Source organism: Canis aureus, chromosome 22 (genome assembly GCF_053574225.1).
Source record: "Canis aureus isolate CA01 chromosome 22, VMU_Caureus_v.1.0, whole genome shotgun sequence".
Lineage (NCBI taxonomy): Eukaryota > Metazoa > Chordata > Mammalia > Carnivora > Canidae > Canis > Canis aureus.
In genome coordinates this window covers 44,508,335-44,532,386 of record NC_135632.1, presented here as the reverse complement: position 1 = coordinate 44,532,386, position 24,052 = coordinate 44,508,335, and the positions used below count along the sequence as shown (strand labels likewise).

At 45.0% G+C, this 24,052-nt stretch overlaps 1 protein-coding gene across 4 annotated transcripts in view; it reads left to right on the top strand.

The window, feature by feature from the left end:
- XYLB (xylulokinase) overlaps positions 1-23,595 on the top strand; it is a 50,486-nt gene extending 26,891 nt beyond the window's left edge. For 3 of the 4 annotated variants that reach the window (XM_077865759.1, XM_077865761.1, XM_077865762.1), the window contains 9 exons: positions 142-182; positions 743-858; positions 1,622-1,737; positions 2,627-2,700; positions 4,072-4,168; positions 11,977-12,035; positions 13,147-13,234; positions 15,646-15,740; positions 20,581-23,595. In XM_077865759.1, the coding sequence (XP_077721885.1) occupies positions 142-182; positions 743-858; positions 1,622-1,737; positions 2,627-2,700; positions 4,072-4,168; positions 11,977-12,035; positions 13,147-13,234; positions 15,646-15,740; positions 20,581-20,658 (764 nt within the window). In that variant the 3' untranslated portion in view covers positions 20,659-23,595. The remainder of the gene's footprint in view (positions 1-141; positions 183-742; positions 859-1,621; positions 1,738-2,626; positions 2,701-4,071; positions 4,169-11,976; positions 12,036-13,146; positions 13,235-15,645; positions 15,741-20,580) is intronic. The other variant, XR_013361527.1, reaches the window with a different exon arrangement.
- Positions 23,596-24,052: the final 457 nt, after the last annotated feature.

The window sequence follows — 24,052 nt, the reverse complement described above, 5'->3', positions numbered from 1 at the left end:
AGGTCATCCTGCTCCTGCTTCTACCCTAGCATGTGGATTGTTGTGGGAGGTGGGGGCTGGCTCCCACCTGGGGGTGACTGTGGTTTGCTTTGTGGCTCTCTCTGACCTCCAGCTAACCAGAGGCTCCCCTTCCATTCTCAGCATCGCTGGCAGGCATGAGGCTGGAGGAAGGTGACATTGCGGTAAGGCGACTTCTCATATACACAGGCAAAGCCAGAACTTTCTGCCATGAGGGACAGCATCTTTGCTGCTATTAGAGGGTCCAAAAGGCAGCTGAGGGGAGGGGATAGGAAGACCCAGGCCCCAGGGCCTGCTCATATCTTCTTTCTTAGAAGGTCATGGCCTTTGCTGGGCAGGCAGGTCCCCTTGACAGTGGCCAGTCTTGGTGGGTACAGTGGTAGAGGGTCAGACATTGGGCCAGAGGACTGTGACCTCCCCAGATGAATAAAGAACACATAACTTGTGCCCTTCTGGGTGTAGTAGGAAAGTCACTTGGAAACCAATTGTCACCCAAACTTTAGATGCAGTTGTGGTTAGGTTCTAGAAAATTGGCCCACAGTTTCCATGAGAGCCTAAATCTGGTTGCTAACTTTGGACCCATATGGTGTGGGAGGGTCAGAGGAGGTTTTTCTGAGGAAGTGGCATTTAATCTGAGGTCTGCAGCATGAGGAGTGAAATGATGGGGGTCAGGGCCGGTGGACCTAGGCAGAGACATGCCTCATCTCTGCCCATTTCTTCCCAGGTCAGCCTGGGCACCAGCGACACCCTATTTCTCTGGCTCCAGGAGCCCATACCTGCACTGGAAGGGCACATCTTTTGCAATCCGGTTGATCCCCAGCACTACATGGCGCTCCTGTGGTAGGCTTGGTGGGCAGGAGGGAGTATAGGCAGCTCTGGCTCAGTCTGGAGCCCTCAAGTTATTCTGCTCAGCAGGCTCTTATGGCAGCTGAGACCCCAGGACTGATTGGGTTTTTCTGACAGCAGAACTTGGTGGGGAAGAACCCAGGATCTAGAGGCCTCCCCAAATCCAGGTTCCAATGCCATCCTCAACACCTATATCCTGTGTCACCTGGGGCAGACCCCCTGGCATTTCTGAGCTGTGCTTTGCACATAAAATGGGAAGAATGAAAGGTTTGCTTTATAGTGTTATGAGATGCCTAGCATGTGGTAGACCTTCAACAAATAGTAGGAAGGACATCCTGCCCCCGACAGTCATCATGGAAGAGGTGTGCTTTGTACTCTGATCACAGAGCTTTGAAAACCCACTAGAGTCTACTCAGGAGTTTCTAACCCTCTAGATCCCAGGAGCCATTGGAGAATATGTAGGTCTAGTTCCATTTTCCGGGTGCTATAATGTATAGAAACCATAGCTCCCCCCCACCCCACCCGTGTCTCCCTGGGGTGCCTTTGTGGCAACCTCTGTAAACAGAACCTGGGACAAGTGCATTTCCCAGTGATTCCCAGGGATGTTTGCTGGGCCCGATCCCAGAGGGAGAACCTCAGATCTCTGCCATTCACTGGGGGTCTGCCCGGCAGCCCTTCTACCTGGGATTGTTCACTAAAACATGGGTCCATTGAACAAGCACTGGGTCCCCCCTCAGGATTGTGTGCTCTTCTGCAGCTTTAAAAACGGCTCCCTCATGAGAGAGAAGATCCGTGATGAGTCGGCTTCCTGTTCCTGGAGTGATTTCTCTAAGGCACTGCAGTCCACGGAGATGGGGAACGGTGGGAATCTGGGTAGGCTGTGCGGTGATGCCCAGACCTGTGAAGGGCAGCAGCTGCTGGCAGTGGGGACAGGGCCTGGGGCCCCGGGGGAAAGCATAGAGGAGGGCCATGGCGCAAGCCAAGGGAAGCCCTATCTGTCTATCCTGCTCTGTGGGCCTTCCAAACTAGTGTGAGACCCTATGATCTGTTCTTCATGCTTCGAGTGGAAGGTCAGACCAGAGCTGCATTTCTGTCCCCCTCAGAGCCCCTGATGACAGCATCAGAGATGGCAGCCACAGCTCCAGCTCTGCCCTGGCATGCCTCTCTATGTAGCTTTCTGCCCCAGATGCAGGCTTTCATTAGGAAAAGTACCCAGCATTGGGCCAGGCCATCTTAGCAGGGAGGGGGTGTGCCATCCTCCATCAAACCTGTGCCGGTATCTCCAGCACGGCTGGGCAGCCGGCTCTGGCCTCGGCCGTCTGGTAAGAGTGGGCAAAACTGTCTCTGAGCATCTAGCCAGGCCCTTCCAGTTCCCAGCCTTCCTGCTGCAGAGCAGAGACCGAGGGGTATTCTCCTGTCTTCTGGGGGACAGAGATGTGGGGTCATTTCACCCTATTCTTACCTAAGTCTTCGAGAAGCTTATCTTTTATCTTTGATTACTAACAGCAAATCTCTTCCTGGTCTTTTTTTTTTTTAATCTTTTATTTTTTATTTATTTATTTTATTTATTTATTAGAGAGAGAGCATGAGCAGGGGGAGGGGCTGAGGGAGAGAGAGAATTCTAAGCAGACTCCATACCCAGCATAGAGCCCGATGTGGAGCTCGATCTCACAACCCTGAGATCGTGACCTGAGCCGAACTCAACAGTCAGATGCTCAACCAACTGAGCCACCCAGGTGCTCCCTTCCTGGTCTCGTTTCAGGTTTTTATTTTGACATAATGGAGATCACCTCTGAAATTATTGGGCGCCACCGATTTAGTGCAGAAAACCTCAAGGTACGTGTGGGGGTGTTACTGGAGAGAAATTGGCTCCGTGTTGGGGTATTAAACTGAACAGTCGCTTCTCAAGTTCTGCTAGTCTAGGGACTTTCTTTGTTCATTTACTCCGCGATTGCTAGAGCAAACATTTTGGCGTGCCAGAGTGCATTTCAGTGCTGGGGAATCTGCAGGATATAAAGCAGACGCCATTCTCTCTCACAAAGAGGAGTCCAGAACACCTAGGGCAGTGTCCCCTGATTGCCACTGAGAGTCTCAGAGCTTGTTGCCTTGACAGGCTAAGTGTGCTCTAAGGATGCACACTGTCTCCAGATCAGGAATTTCTTCCTGATTAAAAGCCTCTAGGATGGGAGACACTAAAAATTTATTGACTGCTGTTTAGCTCGAAGCACTGTGCTGGGGGTTTCCTGTGTCTCTCATTTTCTGCTCAGAGTATCCTGGTATCCTGAAGTCCAAAGATGCTAAATCATGTGCCCCAGTCACCAGGGCCTGAGTGGTGGAGGAAGCTTCCAAACCCAGCCATCTCTGGCACTGAAGCTCCTGTTTTACAGGAGGCTACACCGTGTGGCCTTTCCTACGTGGGATTCAGTAACTCACGGTCTACTAACTGTTGCCGTTAGAGTTGACATCAGATTTGCGGTTGATGAAGTCATTACATATTGGGTTGTAGGTGGAAAATGTTACACAAAGTATATGAGTTATCTCAGTCTTCTGATGAAGGGTCTCTTTGGTTTCTGTTGTTCATACAGAGAAGATACGCTTGTTCCTTTTTTCATAAACCCATCATGGTCTGTCAGGGAGACCTAGGGTCTGTCACTGGTCTCAGGGGCTAAGGCAGGGCAATGCTCGGGCTGAGGCCTGTCAGCATTAGCCTGAGGGACACGCCACAGCTGTGGATTCTCAGAGTCAGCCGGGTTCTCAGTATCAAACACCTAGACCAGGCACTGTTGTCTAATTTGATCATTATAACCACCCTGAAACACAGGTACCACTATTAACCTCCATTTTGTTAAGAAAGAAAATGAGGTCCAGCAAGTTTTATGTAACTTATCCAAGGCCATGGAGCTGAAGGCGCAGAGCTGAACCCTTGGCAGCCTGAGACTGAGCTCTCTGATGTTCTGCTTCCCCAAAGTGAGCATGAGTGAGGCTGGGAGCACGTATGTGTGATGTGTTTGTGTGAGCGTGTGTGACAGGTGCGTAGTCGATAAGAGGCCAGCTATGTGTGTGCTGCCCTGGAGGCCTGTGACATGCCAGGTCTGGGCTGGTGTGTAAACAGACAACACACACACACACACACACACACACACACGCACACATGATGAAGGGACCACAGAGGGTTTTCATTCTATACCTACTTTCTCTTGGGGACAGGTCTCAGCATTCCCTGGGGATGTGGAGGTCCGGGCACTGATCGAAGGGCAGTTCATGGCCAAGAGGATTCATGCCGAGGGCTTGGGCTACCGAGTCAGTAAGTGAGCTGCTGGTGGGCTGTGTTCTGGGGCCAGGACCCTCCTGCCCTGAGGTACTTGAGACCCTTCCCAACCTTCAGGTCAGCCTTCACACACCAGTGTCTGTTGAGGCTTCATTATGGGGGCAGGACGGAGATGGAGTCTGGCCTCTGGTGGCTGGGGAGAAGGTGAGTCAATAGGTCCTTGGGGAGTAGGAGGAGGATTGTTCCTGCTTCTCTGCTCTGTCCCCAGTTGCCTGACCTCCTGGTGAGTAGCTGTAGCCCTTAGAGACCTTTCTGTAGCTTGGACCACCAACCTGCAGATGAAACATCCCAAGCTCTAGACCTGGAGAATGTGGGCAGTGCGAGTGGGCAGGGTCTAGGCTGGGACCATCTGCCTGTGGGGCACATTCTGGGCATTTCAGCTTGGATGTGGAAGAGTGGGGATGTGGAACTACTGACAAAACTTAGAGGTCTGGAGAGGGAAGGCAGAGCCGGGCAAGTTGGGGGAGAGGGGCACTCACAGAGGAAAGGGATTTTCTAAGAACTTGAGCTATGGAATGGGCAGTGAGTTCCCCTTCCTGATGGCACTGGAATGGTCTGGGGTGGGGGCCTCTGCTGGAGGGTGGAGTCCTGGTCTCTAAGAGGTATTTGTCCTTCTGGGCAGCAGCTGTTATCACTAGAAAGGGTAGAAAACCTCTTAAGCTTCTTCATTTTTCTCCATTCCATCACTCAGAGTGTAAAAAGAGATTCCCCAAAAGTCTCCAAAGATTTCAGAATCCCCTGAAAAGTGAAATCAGTGAGCAGGGCAGGGATGGTGCTGAGGTCGGCGCCCTGTGCCTGGCATGAAGGGTCCTCCGGCCAGGAGGAGGGGACACTTTGTTAAGGGGCTGGCTCCAACGGTGTGCCGGAAGAGGCAGGAAGAGCAAGGAAGTCCTCCTGGACCCTGGAGGGGTGATGGGATTATGCCACCCTTCCCAGCCTTTAAAGCAGTTTTATGCAGAAACGCATAAAATTACTTATCCTCTTAGCAAGCTTAAAGGCAATAGCAAACCTGTCTTGCCAGCTCTGCTGGGTTCCAAATAAGATTACATAAATGATCATGCTTGGAACCAAAAAACGGCTGCGCAGACATGAGGCATCCTTCTCCCAGCTGCTGTGTGTGTGTTCTTAGGTGACCTGCTTCTATAACTCAACGTTCTGTTCATGAATCCATCCATGTGAATTAGTGTAGCTACCAGTTGTCAGCTCTTGCACCATTGGGGTAGCGCATCACGTGATTATACCGTGATCGATTCATCCATTGTTCTGTGATGTTCATTTGCTCTTTCCAGTTCAGTATTAGGAACTGTGCTGCCATGAACAATCATGTATGAGTCCTTGGCCGATTTTTCTTGACTTCATCTCTTCGATTTAACAGATATTGGTAGTAAACTGACAACCTGAGTATGGGCTTTTGTTTCCAGAACTTGTCATGTTTGGCTAGCATCATTAATTCTTTAATGAAATACCTTTAGGTTGGGCCTGCTCACTCAGGTGCCACATCAGCACAGGTGCTGTCATATACTAGCCTAATCCACTTGGTTACTCCCTTATGGCCCCGCAGGCATTTCCATTGTTGGCATCTGAGTCTTGAGGTTTTACTTCTTTTTCTAGTAATTACTTTTTTTCTTTTCTTTTCTTTTCAAGATTTTTTTTTTTTTCATGAGAGACACACAGAAATAGGGAGGGAGAAACAGGCTCTCTAAAGGAAGCCCAATGTGGGACTTGATTGCATGCAGGACCTTGGGATCATGACCTGAGCCAAAGGCAAACACGCAACCACTGAGCCACCCAGGTGTCCCTAGTAATTACTTTTAAAATTTCAACATATAGGGCAGCCCCGGTGGCGCAGCGGTTTAGCGCCACCTGCAGCCCAGGGCATGATCCTGGAGACCTGGGATCGAGTCCCACGTCAGGCTTCCTGCACGGAGCCTGCTTCTCCCTCTGCCTGTGTCTTTGCCTCTCTCTCTCTCTGTGTGTGTCTAATAAATAAATAAATAAATAAATAAATAAATCTTAAAAAAAATTTTTTTCGGGCAGCCCCGGTGGCGCAGTGGTTTGGCGCCGCCTGCAGCCTGGGGCGTGATCCTGGAGACCCTGGATCGAGTCCCGCGTCAGGCTCTCTGCATGGAGCCTGCTTCTCCCTCTGCCTGTGTCTCTGCCTCTCATTCTCTCTCTGTGTCTCTATAAATAAATAAACAAAATCTTAAAAAAAATTTTTTTCAACATATATATAAACACATTGCTTTTGATCAACACTTAGAATTTACATTCTCTTCAGTAATTATATTCTCCACTGGAAGACATTCTATGTCCTCTCATCCATCTTTTCTTTACATCCAGTATTCCAGTTCCGAATGTTACTGTTCAGTGTATGGTATGCAGCAATAATTATTTAAGTTATATACATGGCAGCTTTCGTTGATTACCACTGTTTATTATATTGTACATCTAAGTGGTTTTGTATTTGGGTTTCATCTTGGCTTCAGGATGTCCTTGACTAATTCTTTCATGTGGTATGAGGGATGGTCTCTGACTATATGTTTAATATTTCCTTTCCAGTTAAATGCCACTGTTACAGTATGTGGAATTCTGAGTCAAAAATCATATTATTTTAAAACTTTGAAAATAACATTCTATTGTCTTCCAACTTTTAGTGTTGCTAGTGAGAAGCCCATCTGAATGGTATTTTTTTCCTCTACAGAATCTTCTAGAATCTTTTCTTTCTTTCTTTCTTTCTTTCTTTCTTTCTTTCTTTCTTTCTTTTTAAATTTTTATTTATTTATGATAGTCACACACACAGAGAGAGAGAGAGAGGCAGAGACATAGGCAGAGGGAGAAGCAGGCTCCATGCACCGGGAGCCCGACGTGGGATTCGATCCCGGGTCTCCAGGATCGCGCCCTGGGCCAAAGGCAGGCACTAAACTGCTGCGCCACCCAGGGATCCCTCTTTCTTTCTTTTTTTAAAAGATTATTTATTTATTCATGAGAGAGGCAGAGACATAGGCAGAGGGAGAAGCAGGTTCCCTGTGGGGAGCCCGATGTGGGACTCAATGCAAGGACCCCAGGATCAGGACTGAGCCAAAGGCAGAGGCTCAACCACTGAGCCACTCAGGTGCTCCCTAGAATCTTTTCTTTCTTAGCATTTTGAAATTTGTCAACTAAAGTCTAGGTATAGGCCTCATACCTAGAGATTATAAGGTACACCTACGTATACCTTTCGCCTGAATATATCTGACTTTTTCTAGCTTGGGAAAATTAATTACAGTAGTTCTCCGATGATTTCTTTCCTTTTATTTCCTCTGTTCTTTTTACTATTACTCATATTAGACTGGTGGTTTCCAACAGAGGTGATTTTGCTTTCCTAAAGGATATTTGACGATATCTGGAGACATTTTGGGTGTCACAAATAGAGAGTGCTACTGGCATCTCAACAGCAGAGGCCAGGGATAGTGCTGCACATTCTGTAGTGTGTGCAACAGCTCCCCACAGCAAATAATTATTCAGTCTAAATGTCAGCTGTTCCAAGGTTGAGAAACCCAGATGTTGGCCCTCTGGCCCTAATTACACTTTGCTCTATTTCATTATGGAACCTGTCACTATAGGGGCAACTGCCTGGCTCAGTTAAAAGAGCATGTGACTCTTCATCTTGAGGTTGTAAGTTTGTGCCCCACATTGAGTGTAGAGAGGACATACATACATAAACAAACAAACTTTATTTATTTGTTTTTTTTAAACAAACTTTAAAAAAGATGAACTTGTCATTATCATGCTCTATTTTTAATGTATCTATCTGTTTATTGTCTGTCCTTCCCCAACTAGAATATGAGCTCTCTGAGAGGAAGAATTTCATGTCTTGTTAAACCACCCGTTCCCACTTCTTAAACCACTTCCAGGTGGGAACTGGGCTCTCCCTAAATATTTGTAGACTGAACAACTCTAAAAGGATAAATGATTCTGTGTCGTATTACTTTATTTTTGTCTCTTTGCTTATCACTTTAAACTGTAGGGAATTTCCTGGATTGTATCTTTCAGGTTATATTAGATATTGTCAGGTTTATCCTACTGTTCAGGTTTTCTGCCTAAATGTGTTTGTATTCATAAGTTTTTTAATTTTTAGAACTCTTTGTCGTGTCTCAGTTCTTCTTCATAATGGTTTATTCTTCTTTTATGGATTCTATGCCCATTCAAATAAACCAACCAGAGAATAAATATCAGAATTTTTTCAGATTTGCCCTTTTGTTGCATGGGTTCTTTTCCTCGTAAGGTAGTCCATCCACATTGATCCTTCTGTTTCGGGCTGTTGGTTTTTCTCAATTGTCTTGGCTGTGGGTTTGTGGTACTGAATGAGGAACTGGGGTCTCAGTGTAGCAAGCCTAGGTTGCTGTTCAGGTGCAAGGAACCTTCTCCCAGCACCCACCACCCCTGCCCCACCTGCCCTCTCTAGGCTGCAGAAGTAGACAGGTGACAACAGGCAGATTTAAGTGGAAACTGGTGAGCATTGTACAAGCTTGAAAGCTGGAGTCCTCCCTACAGAGGCTCTCCCATGTGCCAAAATCAGCAGGATTTTATTCAGGTTGGAAGATGAATACAGCTTATTTTTCTAATGGGTACATGTCTGTCTCTTTCCACAGCTACCCTGGCAGCTCAGTGTTACCTCAAGTTCTGATTCCCATCAAGCCCTCGTGGCACCCTCCCCAGGTAGCAGCTCACTTTGGCTGGAGGGAGCTCTTTAACTTGAGGCCAGATGCTGCTGCTGCTCAGTGGAGTGGGTAGTGACAGAGAGGCTGAGAGTCTGCTTTTCTGAAATCATTGGTCTACTGTCAACGCATGAGGGTTCTGGCATCTCCACCAACATATGAAGCACCTTTGAATCCTTTGCTAATCTGATGAATGTAAACTAGTATCTCAGTGTTACTTTAATTTGTGTTTTTTTTTCCATTAACACAGCTCTTTGAACAGCTCTTTGTAACTTTACATTTTTTTCCTCCATGAATCGACTGTTTATATCCTTTACCATTTCCCCCATATTGAATTTCCCATCTTTTTCTTAATGATTTTCAGGAATTTATTATGTACTTTGAATATTAGATCCATATCAGCTTTTTGGGTCACAAGCATCTTCTGTTATTTGTCTGTTAACCTTATTTTCCCATCTTCCAGTGCTGCAGAAATGTTTTTTTACATTTTGTACTGTTCGTGTAACTTCCACATTTAAGACTCTAATCCTTCTGGAGTTCATCTTTGTGAATGATATAAATTGGGATCCAGTTTAATATTTTTTCCACATGGTGACCCAGTTCTTTCTTCCCCCATTATATGTAATGCCCTCTTTATCATTTATCAAATTTTTATATACATGTGAGTCTCTCTCTGCATTCCCTTTTCTCCTCCATTGGTTTATCGGTCTGTTCTTGGAACAAACTATTATTATGGCTTGGTAGTATGTACTAGTTGGCCAGGGCTGCATAACAAAGTACCACAGATTAGATGTGTTGTGTTAAACAACAGATAATTATGTTCTCACAATCTTGGAGGCTAAAAGTCTGAGATCAACATGTCAGCAGAGTTAGTTTATCCCAAGTTCTCTTTCCTTGACTTGTAGATGCCTATGTCTTCACATGGTTTTCCCTTTATGTGTCCTAATAAACTCTTCTTATAAGGAAAGCAGCCATATTGGATTAGAGCCCACTTAATGGCCTCATTTCTATTAACTACCTCTTTAAAGATATATCTGTCTTTATCTCCAAATACAGTCACATCCTGAGGTACTGGGAGTTAGAACTTCGACATATGAATTTTAAGGGGATACAGTTCAGCCTAAAACATGTCTTAATATCTAATATAGCAATTCACCCCCTCATTTTTCTCTTTTCAGTGTGGTCTTACCCATTTATGGGTATTTATCCATAAATATTTTATGCTAAATTGATTCAGTTCTTTGAAAAAAATCCAGTGGAATTTTTATTTATGTTGCGTTGAATTTATAAATTAATGTAAAAACATGACACTTTTATAATGTTAGCTCAAACCCATCCAGGACCATGGAATATCTTTTAATTTACTTAGATATTCCTTTTTGTACTTTAAGAACAGTTTTGATTTTTTTCTTTATAGAGACTTTTGAATTCATTGCTAAGGTATTTCCTGTCTACATTGCATTTCTGGTTACCATTGTGAAGGGTAATTTATTTTCTATCACATTTGCTAATTGATTATTGTTAGAAATGCCATTGCTTATTGCAAGTTGATTTTTGTGTCTGGCAATCTTATTAGTTTGCCTATTTTTAATTTTTCAAGTAGATAGTTTATTGTCTGTAAACAAGGATAGTTTTCTTTTTTCTTTTTTCTTTTTTTTTTAAAGATTTATTTATTCATGAGAGACAGAGAGAGTCCTGTATGAGCAAGAGGCAGAGACATAGGCAGAGGGAGAAACAGGCTCCCTGCAGGGAGCCCGATGCGGGACTCAATCCGGGATCCCAGGATCACAGGATCACGCCCTGAGCCAAAGGCAGATGCTCAACCACTGAGCCACCCAGGTGTCCCTATTTTTTTTTTCAATTCTTATATATTTATTTATTTTTCTTGCTTTATAGGCACAGCTAGTATAACTAGTACTATGTGACAGTATATTAGATAGTATGAGTCTATGTTTTGTTCCTACTATTAATTATCTATTGCTGTGTAACAAATTACCTCAAGAGTTAGCAGCTTAAAACAACAATGAACATTTATTATTTTATATGGTTTCTGTGAATCAAGAATTAGGGATTAACATAACTTGGGGGTTCTGGCTGAGGTCTCTTCTAAGGTTGAGGTCAGTATGTCATCTGGGCCTGTGGTCATCTGAAGGCTTGACTCAGGCTGTAGGATTTGCTTCCCAGGTGGCCAGCTCACACAGCTGTTAGCAGAACACTGGGGTTCCTCACCATGTAGGTGTCTCCATAGGACTGCTTGAGTGTCATCATGACATGGCAGTTAGCTGTCCCAAAGTGAGGAATCCAAGAGAGTGATCTACAACAGAACAAGATAGAAGTCTCAATGTCCTTTATGACCTGGTTTTGGAACACACACTCCACTATTGACACAATATCCTACTGGCCATGTGAGTCAGCCCCATTGATTGTGAGAAGGAACAACACGAAGTTAAATATCTGGAGGCAAGGGTCATTTGGAGGCCATTTTTTGAGGTCTGGGAGGCACACCAGTCATAAAATACTTTTAAATGCTTCTGTTAAGAATTTGTTCTAAATTTTGGATATATAGCCTTTATTAATTTAGTAAATTCCCTTCTATTCCTGGTTTGTTGACAGATTGTTTATTTAACGATTTTTTTTTATTTTTTATTTTATTTTTTATTTTTTATTTTTTTTAAATTTATTTTATTTTATTTTATTTATGATAGTCACAGAGAGAGAGAGAGAGAGACAGAGACATAGGCAGAGGGAGAAGCAGGCTCCATGCACCGGGAGCCCGATGTGGGATTCGATCCCGGGTCTCCAGGATCGCGCCCTGGGCCAAAGGCAGGCGCCAAACCGCTGCGCCACCCAGGGATCCCTGATTTTTTTTTTAAAAAATGAAGACAATTAAGAGGTCAGCAGCCTCACAAGCAAATTATTTGTGACAAGCCTGCATGGACAGAACCAGCTTTGGGTCTCTCCTTGAGTCCTGTATGAGCAAGAGGCATTGGCCCAGTACAAGCCCGTTGTGGCTGAAGAACTCTGGAAAAAGTCTTTTTTGTCTTGGGAGATAGTTACAGCCATCAATTTTTTTTCTTTTCCTTGCAGTGCCCAAGACAAAGATTTTGGCCACTGGCGGAGCATCTCACAACAAAGACATCTTACAGGTATGTGCTGGTAGTAGGCCAAGCAGTAGGGCCTCTTCCATGTCTGTTCTTTCTAAGAGCCAGACACTGTCCAGTAAGGACTGCCTCTGTTCCCATTCTTGCAGATGACTGACAGGCTATCACATTCAAGTTGCTGTCACTGTGTTACTGGGACATGCACATTTTGGGTTGTAGTCTGAGCATGTATCTTGAGGCTGTATCAACTATTGACTTCTAATATACCTTTCTTGGTCAGATTCTCTAAAAGAAGAGCCTGAGATGGGAGTTTTTCTATAAGTGGGTTGTTGAGAAGGTACTCCCAGGAGAAAGAGAGTGAGAGGTGCAGGTAGAGTTGGGGAAACGATAAGCAAGAATATGGTTTTAGCTGTGGTTCCATCCCATAGGGAAGATCTGAACCGTGAACTGTACCACAGACTTGGTTCCCCTTTGGGTAAGGGAGCCAAGTGGCTAACTTGGAGATTTGTGAGAAAAACCTCCTCTGAGAGGCATCCTCTGTTCAGCCAAGAGCAATTCCTTTGAGGAGGGGCAACAGTGAGCCATTGGCCACCAATACAGCATCTGGAGGAGAGAAGCACACCAGTCCAGGAATGGAATCCAGATGGGCATCAGTGGCATCTACTGTAATATTTCTGGTCAACTAAGACTCCCAAGTCTTTCCCATGAGGATCTCAGTAGAGATCCTCCATTTTTCAAATTATGTAATTTATTTTGGGGAGCTAAATGGAAATATTTATCCTTCTCCCTATAAGATATGCCAACTTAGTTTGGGTTTGTTTGAGCTTGTTGGCATTAGTGTCTACCTCCAACCATCTCCACCTTGACTGTTTGCTAAGTATACTTCCTAAGTCTTCCTCCTTGTCTTTGATAAAATGGTTAAATAGTGCAGGGACCTCCTGGAGAGTTGTGGCCCTCCACCAGAGACTTCCCCCCAGGTCATCCTGACTCTTCTTATCAGGGTGGCATGGCTGAGTGTACTTCCTTTAAGACAGTAGAGGTGGAATGGAAGGCATCAGAAGACGGGTGAGGAAAGAGAGTGTGGAAAATGTGTACCAAATGTGTCTGTTCCCTCTGAGGAACAACTTAGCACAGTAAGAACCTCCCCCCTTTCCAGGTGCTTGCGGATGTGTTTGGTGCCCCAGTGTATGTCATAGACACTGCCAACTCAGCCTGTGTGGGCTCCGCATACCGAGCTTTCCATGGTAGGTCGTGCAATGGGGAACAGAGGCTTCTAGAAGAGTTGGGGCACTGGCTGGGATGAGGAGGATAGAAAGGGGAGATTGAGATGTTCCCAGTCTTTAGGGACATCTAAAACTTGGGCTTTAGTTTCATTTTTCTCCCTCCTAGCAGGCAAGAACCAACCCACCAAACCTTCTGTTCTTTTATTCTGTACTTAAAGTGGGGAAAGAAAAGTAGGTCCCTAAGTGAATGAGGCCCCAAGCTCAGCACAGGGACATTGGGAAAGGATGCAGGATATGCTTGAGGGCACATGAGCATGGGTCTGGACACCTGTGGGCAGGAGAGGTGGATGAAGTCCAGGGCCATCGTTTCAGCCAATGCAGGAAGTGGAACAAAGCTGAAGCCTTCAGGGCCAAACAGTCCAGTACCCTGGACAGCTCCACAGCGGCCCATTGCACTGATGAAGGCCTCACTGAAACTCAGATCTCCCGCATCAAGGCAGGTTCTTCTGGGAGCAGCCCATGCCCACAAGGGTCCCAGTTAGTCAATTTGTCCCATTCTCTGCTTGCTCAGACTGCTCCTCCAGCTGCCCACTTATCTCAGGGGCCCTCTTCTCTCTGGCAGTTCCATTCTTCATCCATTTACTCTTAACTTTTTTTAACACACCTATTTAAACTTATATTTTCCTATCAACATTGAAAAGCAATCAGGGACTAGATCCTTCTCTGAATAATTAACCTCTTACTCTTTTACTCCCCTCCATCTCCACTCTTTCCACCTTATCCCAGTTTGTACCACCTCCTTGTCTTTGATCCTTGTCAAGATCACAATTTCCAAATTGTGTTTTTAATTAAACTTGACCTCACATTGGCTTTTATTTTTACTTCCCTTTATTTATTTATCTCTCTTCTCTCTCTCTCTCTCTCTCTCTCTCTCTCTATTCCTTGCAGTTTCTTTCTCCTTTTTCTCTTCTGTGATCGTTTTGTTGGACTCTACAACCTAAATAAGTTTAAGAGGGGATTCAGTAGGTGATAGTTTTGGAGGCCTTACATATCCAGCATGGGCTTTGTTTCACCCTCCAAAATAATGGTAACTTGTTCATGCAAAGGACTCTTAAGTTCAAAATGCTTTTCCTCAGCACCTTGAAAACACTATTCCATAATCTACTGGCCCTTAGTGTTGCCCACGAAAAGCCCGCGGCCCACTTCTCACTCCTTCTGCCAAAGCAGGAAAGGCATTGCCCTTTACAGACTCCACTGCTATGTGGCACTCTGTTTCTTTTTTATTTCTCCTTTCCTGTGCCTGTTTCATTGCTAGAGGTTAGCTGGGGTACTGCCTCACTCTGCCTTCCAAAACCGAGCCCCAAGCTAAATCCTAGCACACCGGTCCTCACTCTGAGGTATATTAGCCACTTCATGTCTGTTCTCCCCCAGCTGCATCCAGGATGAACCTCACATGTAGCCAGTCTCTGAATGAGTGGAGAAGGGACTAGTATCTTTTGATTGGTCTCCCTGCTGGCAACCCCACCACCCAAACATTCTCATGCAGCTCTGAGCTGAGATAACCCAGCATTGGGTTGGAAACTGGGCCTTGTGTCTTCACCTCCCTCACTCATGGTGTCCCTGTGCTTCCCTGCCAAGCTGATACTACATCAGCCTTAATTGCCTAGAAACTCCTTACTTTTCCTGTCCACCTATGGCAGCGTTCCCTCTTTTCCAGCCCTGCACTCATATTTATGGAGTGCCTCTGGTATGCAGGCAGTGTGTTAGGCACCAGGGCTTTTCTGAAGACCCAGTCCCTGGCTTCACAGAGCCGTGGGCTTGGCAAGGGAGGGACCTTACATCTGCAGCCAGAAATTATAAGAAGTCCCCAAGGACAGTAGATGATACTTCAGGGTGGAGGGTTAGGGAGCCTCCAGACAAGTGACATTGTTTGCTGCAGCTTATCTGAGAAGAAGAGCATAAGTCAGTGAAGAGAAGGAGACAGGAATATTTGACACGGTGAATAGGCTCTGAGGTAGGAGTAATTGTAAGAAGCCTGGGTGGCTTCAGTGCACTGAGCCATAGGGAACGGAGCTCTGTGAGCGGGAAGAGGCAGGCAGACCTTCCTCTTCTGTTAGGTGACAAGGGTTAGCTGCCTTGCTGGGACAGGTGCTGTCACAGTGAGCAAGACAAACTAGGCCCTGCTGGAGAGAAATCTGCATGTGAAATTCCTCTTCTCTCTCTCTCTCTAACAGTTTTACTGAGGCACAATTTACATGACATAAAAGTTAACCAATTTTAAGTGTACAACTCGGTGATTTTTAGTAAACTTGCTGAGTTGTGCAACCATCACCATAATCCAGTTTTAGAATATTTTATCACCCTAGAGATAAGATGCTAATTAACATCTTCATTTGCTGCATCACTAATGTGAAATGAGCTTTCTCTTCTAGGCCTTGCTACTGGAACAGACCTGCCCTTTTCAGAGGTTGTGAAGTTAGCCCCAAATCCCCAATTAGCTGCTACCCCATCCTCAGGAGCTTCTCAGGTGAGAGACCATCAGAATTTGGTCATAGGCTTTGTATTGTGAAAATCAACTACAGCTAACTCTTGAACAACACAGGGTGTCAATCCCTTTGCTGACACGAAAATGTACATATAACTTTTGACTCCCCCGAAACTATTACTAGCCTGTTGTTCACCAGAAGCCTTACTGATAACATAGTCAATTAACACATATTTTATATATTGTGTGTTATATACTGTATTATTACAGTCAAGTAAACTAGAGAAATGAAAATGTCAAGAAAATAATAAGCAAAATACATTTACCATCTATTCTATCAAAAGAAATCCACCTATAAGTGGATCTGCACAGTTGAAACCCATGATGTTCAAGCTCAGTTGTAGGTTCTTTTTTCCAAAAGATAAGTTTTGCTCTGTCACTTAATATAAAGTTGATGTGTTCAACTTATGGGGAAATCCAACTTTTTTGTTTTTAATTGTCAAGAGAACAGAGCAGAAGAAGCCAAGTTTTCAATTGAGATTCAAGACACTGCTGATTTTATAGCTCCAAGGGTCAGATAGATTGCTGAGTATATCTTCAGTGCTCCATATGCCTCAGGATGGGCCCTTATATTTCACTGGCTCAGAAGCCACAGAAAGACTGTCACTTAAATGCAAGATGTGCTGCGTTTCTAGGACTCAGAGTGAAGTCTGGATCCAGGACAGGGGTGTGGTTCCCCAGGCCAGGAAATCCCTGTGAAGGCAGACCCTGCTGGTTACAGATTGGATTCTCTGGAAAGCAGACACTGAGATGCTGATTAAGGTTTAGGAGATTTACTGGAGGTGCTCTTGGTATCTACATTTGTGTAGGAGGAAACAAGGCAGGACAGGGCAGAAGGAGGAGGTGAGCCACAGGGCAATCTCAGTGGAGCCCTCAGCCAGTCCTAGAGGAAGTTCTGAAGCTGGGCAGGCTCTCTGGACTTAAACCCAGTTGAGATGAGGGGGCCGGGCCTTTATGTCTCAGGTCAAGGAGTCTCTGCCCTCAGGCCACCCCAGGATGAGGTAAGGCATCTTTCTGTAGCCAAAGCAATCGCCAGAGGGGGCCATCAGCTGAGGGCTGGGAGAATAAGTTCTTCATTCCTGAAGGACAATCTGGCTGGTACAACACAGCATCCACCATACCTCTATTCCTATTTGCAGAAGGTTCTGGCAGCCCAGGAGCAGGGTTGCACAGATGGAGGGCATCATTACCAGTTGAGCAAGTAGCATGAGCTGAATTCATGCTTGCACCAGATTTCCTTGGCCCTAACATGCCGTGGGATGATACGAAATGGGCCCAGGAGGATACTGTGCACATGCTGTGTCTGTGTCTCAGCTGAGTGACCCCAGGCTTAGGAAACTCCCAAATTATAAAGGAGTTGCAAGCAGATCTGCTCAACCTTTGTCCTTAAGAAAGACATTGCTGTACTAGCCTACTCAGCAAATAAATTTTCCCTCTATCCCAGAGGGCAACTCTATCTCTATCTTCCATTGCTGTTTGCTGTATAAACATTGAAAAGATAGACTGCGACAAAGCTGTCACCAGACATGTGAAACTCCATGGAGAATTGCCTCTCAACATATCTTAGAACAGAAGCTCCCAGTTTCCAGGTGACTACATGCCCTCCACACAAAGGTGTACCCAGGTTCCTATTACTTTGTCCTTAAGTTGTATGTCCTTACCTTTAAGAGTCAGCTCAATGCAGTAGGAAGGCCCTAAACTGATATAAAGGGCCTTCGGGTTCAGATTCTTATCCTGCCTTTCCTTTAACATACGACCTTCACGTGACCTTGAGCAGCATTTTTTTCATCTGTGAAGTGGGGACACCATCTGGTCCTGCCTACTTTTAACCTGCTAATTGTGAGGCTTAAGAAGAATCTTTGACTATAATCTCTTTGCTATGTAACAAGAAGTGTGAAGGTAGTCGTCAGGGTTGGTTCAGTGGTTCAATGGTGTCAGGGCTCTGGGTCATATTCCCTGCAGTTCTACAGCTCAGCAACATGATGGGAACATGAGAATCACATATGTCATTTATAATTTTCTAGTAGTCTCATTTAAAAAAAAGTAAAAATAAATAAATGACTAATTTTAAAGATATATTTTATCTAATCCAGTATGTCCAAAATAATGCCATTTCAATGGGTAATCAATAAGAAAAATTACTAATGTGATATTTTAACATTCCTCTTTTTTGTATGAAGCTTTTGAAATTTGGTGTGCATCTTATACTTGGAGCACTAGTCATGTTTCAAGTGCTCACAGACATATATGATTTATGGCTACTGTATTGGGTAGTATGGCTCTAGATGTGCTCCAAATGATCACAGGCTATCTGCAGCTGCTCCAAACATCACGCTCCCTCACCACTGCATCCATAGGTAGGAATGAGAGCATGGTGTTGGGCAGCCTCTCTTCACACACTTTTTGCTCATCAGAAAGAGAATACTAATCTGTTCCTCTCAATTCCCCCACCAGACTGCCACACGGTCGTATGGTCACCTGTGGTTGTAACCATGGGGCAGGTTCTGGCTCCTTTGTCCTCTAGAAGGAGGCCTACAAGGGAGAAGGTAGTTGGGGAAAGCATTAGGGCAGCAGACAGCTTCACCTGCCTCATTATAGGTAGCAAACACTCTGTGTGTGTATCAACACCTTCCCTGGCTTGCCCATGACCAAAGTGACTAAAAAGCTCCTGGGACTCTGTACCATTAACCACATGTGTAACCTCAGGATCCTTCGTGACACCAGGCTCCAAGCAGCAACAGTCTGTGACTGTTGGTGTAATGACCTATTTGAGGACTGCTTTGTAAACTCCTTGGGAGCAGGGGAGCATCCTCTGTGTTCTCTCTATGGCACATACAGCAGTGGTTGTGCTCAAGTGGAAACTCAAAACTGCACCAGTGCTTTCTCTCGGCTCAGCAGAGAAATTGCAATTTCCTCCTGACAGAAGATCAAAGCGCCCCCTGAGTTCTCTTCTCTGTCACCTTCAAAGAGCTGCCCCAGATGTGCCAAGAGTGCGCCTTGGTTGTGTAATTAGTTTTTAAAGTACTTGACTTTGGAGCTAATTAAGCCAAATGAAGGAGTGGGATTGGCATGAGCTAGTAGTGGCATTTGTGAGACTCAAGGAAACCTAGGTCCCTTGGTCTTTAAGTGTTGCTGATCTATTAGACACCATGTGCTCACCTGAAGTGCCCACATTTCTCAGGCTAGGCTTATAGAGCCACAGGAGAAAACAGCTTTAAATAAAGGAGGGGAGGGCAGCCCAGGTGGCTCAGCGGTTTAGTGCCGCCTTCAGCCCAGGGCCTGATCCTGGAGACCCGGGATCGAGTCCCACATCAGGCTTCCTGCATGGAGCCTGCTTCTCCCTCTGCCTGTGTCTCTGCCTCTCTCTCTCTCTCTGTCTCTCATGAATAAATACATAAAATCTTATATATATATATAAATATATATATATTTATATAAAGGAGGGGACGGGGAATGAAGGAATGAGGTTAAGAATGTGGGGTTATGGGCAGCTCCTGGTTGGCTCGGTTGGATTCTTGATCTTAGGGTTGTGAGTTCAAGCCCCACATTGGGTATAGAGATTATTTAAAAATAAAATCTTAAAAGAAAACCTCTTCCCCTTATTGGTTTTGGTTTATTACATAGCACACTGTATATATAATTTTGTAGCCCACTTTTTAAAAAAATACTACAGTACAACATGAGTATTTACATTCTTAAAAATGAGCATACACATTATTTTTAATGACTGCATAATAATCTGTCTGGCTAATGAATCGTAATTGTGCATTTTATATGTCTTAGAGCAGTTGCTTTTAGTTTCTTAATTTTTATAATTGAAATTATATGGGTAAAAGGTGAACAGAACCTTTTCCTATTCTGCATGAGAATTTGAACCATGGTTCAATTTCTAGCTGTGTTTCTTTTGAGACTTAAATAAAAATAGAATGTCAACAATATTACTATGCAACATTGCTTATGTACAAATGGCCTTTACTTAGGGCATCGTATCTGGAGTAGGAAAACCATATATACTTGGGAAGTTATACTTAGGGCTTCCCTGAGTCCAGTGACATCTCATGGGCATGTGTCTTGCCTATGGAGTAGTTACAAGAGATACTCCTGTGGGGCATGAGGTTCCAAAGCCACGGTGGTTCTTTGCACCTGTACCATGTGGATTTCACGTTTGCACCTGAGCTGTAACATGGGGGGTCAGGGAGACCCTTTCCTGGACACTTGTGCAAACTGCTATAAGGACCACTCTGTGGCCTTTCATTCAAGAGGAGCACTTGCAACCACTGTACCAATAGGTATGTTTCTCTAGTTTATCCTTTTGAGGGCCAAGGTCTTGTCCATGGTAGTCTTAGGAAACTGGATGGTTAGTGTCTAAGAAGATCCTTCATAGGCCTGGCATCCCACATTTAGGATTGTTTCCTTAGGGGAGCTTTGCAGAAGTAGAATGACTGAGTCAAAGGCTATGGACATTTTCAAGCCCTTTACTACCAACATATAGTCAAGTTGATTCCCAGAAGAGTGGCACCACCAACTTCACCAGCCATGAGACAAGATGGCATTGCCAGGTACCTTCACCAGAATTTTTAAAAATCTTGTAGATTTGATAACAAATTTTTGTCCTAATTTGCATTTTTAAAAAATCTTAAACTGTAGGTTTGAGAACTACTAGCTTTTCCTCTTTTGTGAATTGATACTTCCTTTCCTTTGCCCAGCACAAGCACCTAAATTGCAAGTAAATGGGATGCTAAATTTTAAAACTGCAGGCTGCAAAGAGATCGAAGAGGCACCTCTCCCTCCCCATTCTAAACTGCTCTTTTTGTCCCTCCAGGTCTACGAGGCCCTTCTCCCGCAGTACGCCAAGCTTGAGCAGAGAATCCTGGCCCAGATCCGGGGGCCTCCAGAGTGAATGCCTTGGGCCCAGGCACCCCTGTTAACCCTGCGTTCAGACTCCACTGATCCCATTTGGAGACATGCTCCTCCTGGACAGCAGGGATCCTCTTCCTTGTCCTAAGGGAGTACCAGCCCACCTGACTCTGCCGTGCTCCAGCCCTGCACGGGACCACCTGAAACCCACCTTAGCACACCTTCCTACACTTAAATGGACCCTTTTTCCCGGAACAGGAAAGCATCTGTCTTTTCCTGTCTAACCTGGGAGGCAAGAGAAAACAGTGAGACTGGGATATGTCCAGTAAAAACTGTGACTGTTGGCCTTTTAAAGGCAGAAGTAAAGCTAATATAGGACCTCAATCAGGAGAACAGGGAGACAGAGCTGTCCCCTATACCCTGACCCCAGCAACCCCTTCCCCAACTTGGTCTTTTTGGCTAGTCCTCCCCCAAAATAACCTGCAGCCACCTTCTCTTGCCCCATACTGTAACTCCTGTGGTCCATCCCTACACCTGCAAAGCCTGACCCCCCCCAATCCCCCAGCTGCTTCCTCCTTCCTCATTTCAGGGCTTCCTAGTGTCTTCCTTTCTTGTCTTCTCCATGCTCACCCCTCCTTCAAGTTTTGGTCTTCTCACCCTCCAGCATCTGCCCCTTCATCCTCCCTAATCTCTCCTCCCTCCCCATGCCCACCTGCTGTAACCTCTTCCCACCCAAAAAGCTTGACCTGTTGAACAGGCTTCTTGTCTCCTCCCATCAGCTCTGCCCACAGGCTGCCTGACTCCCTGGCACACCAGACCACATGCAGGGGCCCTCTCTCAGGTGATACAGGGGAGCACCTCCATCCCTCCATCCCTTCCTTCAGAAGAATTTCTCAAATTCTGGATTTTGTTGATTCTATTCATGTACATACTCTCTGTCTTCTGTATTTCCTGTAAATTGGTGGTTGGGACTAATACAGAGCTCCTCAACCTCAATACTATTAGCATTTGGGGCTGAATAGGTTTTGGTTGTGAGGGGGCAGCAGTGTCACTGGCCTCGATCCACCATATGCCAGTAGCACCCCTTCCCCAAGTCATGACAATTCAGGATGTCATCAGGCATTGCCACACATCTGGTGGGGATGGGAAGACAAAATTGCCCCTGGTTCATAACCACTGACCTAGAAGTTTGATCCGATGCACATGTGATTATTTCCCTTTTTATTGTCAGACAACTTCATAAGATGGTGGTGTATTCTTCTTTCAGAAGGCACCTAATGTCTGGTTTTCTTAATGGGTTGATTCCCAAGCATCCTCTAACAGCAAGTAGGTTTTTATTTTCAGTGTCAATATGATACATTTAATATATTCTATGTATTTTTATCTATTACAGTAATTATTTCTACCTTGCCTTCTTTTTGATAGTCATTCTTTCCAGCTTCTCTCCTGCTTTCCTGATATTTCATTCCTTCTTTCTTCTTTACTGATATGAGCACTCCTTGTGTACTCCTTAATTATTGCTTGGCCCCAGATCTCTGTCCCATCCCTCTTTCTCTCCCATTCTGTCCCCTGATATTTCATTCCTTCTTTCTTTTTTTTAAAGATTTAATTTATTTATTCATCAGAGAGAGAGAGGCACAGACACAGGCAGAGGGAGAAGCAGGCTCCATTCCATGCAGGGAGCCTGACGTGGGACTCGATTCTGGGTCTCCAAGACCACACCCTGGGCTGAAGGCAGCCCTAAACCGCTGAGCCACCCGGGATGCCCTTTCTTTTTTACTGATACGAACACTCTGTGTACTCCTTCTTAGTTATTGCTCAGCCCCAAATCTCTGTCCTTATCCCTCTTTCTCCCCCATTCTGTCCTCTCTTATTGGATGATTTCATCTCTTCTTGGGTTTCAACCACTATATATAAGCCAGGAACACCCAGATCTATATTTCCATCCAGAACTCTCCTTAGAGTCTATCAGAATTCTCAGAGGGGTACTTCAGACTCCACTTATCTTCCCTTGTCCTTCCCCAAACTTCCTCCTTTTGTGTTCCTGTTTCAATGAACTGGTGCCCGCTGTTCGTTCATCCATTCATTGAAGAACCCAAACCCCAAATGCAGTTGTCCTCCCCCTTTCTTTTGTCAGATAAGTCACCAATTGAGTTTGGTTATTCCTTTGGTAACTCCTAAAGCAGTTCCTTTCTCTGTATCCCTCCTGTTTTATCTTAGATCCTTTTATTCATTGCTCAAATTATGACAGAAGCCTACATAGAAAGTCCTGTGTGATCTGCTTCCTGCAGAATCCCCCAAATTTTACCTCTGCTGCAGGCCCCTGCCTGTTTTGGGACTTCGATTAAATCAGTCTATTTGTGGTTTCCACCCAGAGTGGAAAAATGCTGCAAACTGGATCTGAGACCTGGCTGATCAGAGCAGTATAGGGGGGAGTCAAAAGGAAGAAGTTTAGAAAGTGGGTGGGACCAGCATCATCACTTCTGAGAGAGATGGAGTCATCTTGAAAGGAAGTGGTGCCCCTAGCAAGCTTGGTGGTTGAAAGGAAAAAAGAAAGCTAAAGATAACAGCCTGTCAATAGCAAGTCAAAGATTCAGAAGAAGATGGATAACTTCCCCACCCCTACTACCTAGACATTACTTATTAAATAAGTTTTACAACATTGATCAACAGAAAAAGGTTCTCTTGGATCAAGAAACAGAAAGGACCAGTCAATCCATCTCCCATTTTACCTTTGCCCCCATAGAGTTGCCTGTTATCACAAGCATGTCAATATAACTAGAAAAAGGAACTCACTTTGTATACAAATATATGAAGAAAACAAAGAATAATAACTTTTCAAGCTGATGAAATAGTCCAAAATAAAGAGAACAAAACAGTAAACTGTAACAACCCTCCAACATAAACTCTAGAATTTTGAAACTGAATATGAATACCACAGTTCAGAAAATGTAAAACTCCGAATAAAAATGAAAAAACACAGGCATATATGAAGAGAGAAATGGCCAAGCTTGGGAAAGAATTTGAACAAAAAATTAAAATCATCAGATATAAAGACGAAACCACAACATACTCAAATAAAAGAGAGGACTACAAGTGCAGTAAAGCATATAGAATATGGGAATGACAGGGCAGCCCAGGTGGCTCAGCGGTTTAGCGCAGCCTTCAGCCCAGGGCCTGATCCTGGAGACCCGGGAACGAGTCCCACATCAGGCTTCCTGCATGGAGCCTGCTTCTCCCTCTGCCTGTGTCTCTGCGCCTCTCTCTCTGTCTCTCATGAATAAATAAATAAAACCTGGGCAGCCCTGGTGGCGCAGCGGTTTAGCGCCGCCTGCAGCCCAGGGTGTGATCCTGGAGACCCTGGATTGAGTCCCACGTCAGGCTCTCTGCATGGAGCCTGCTTCTCCCTCTGCCTGTGTCTCTGCCTCTCTCTTTCT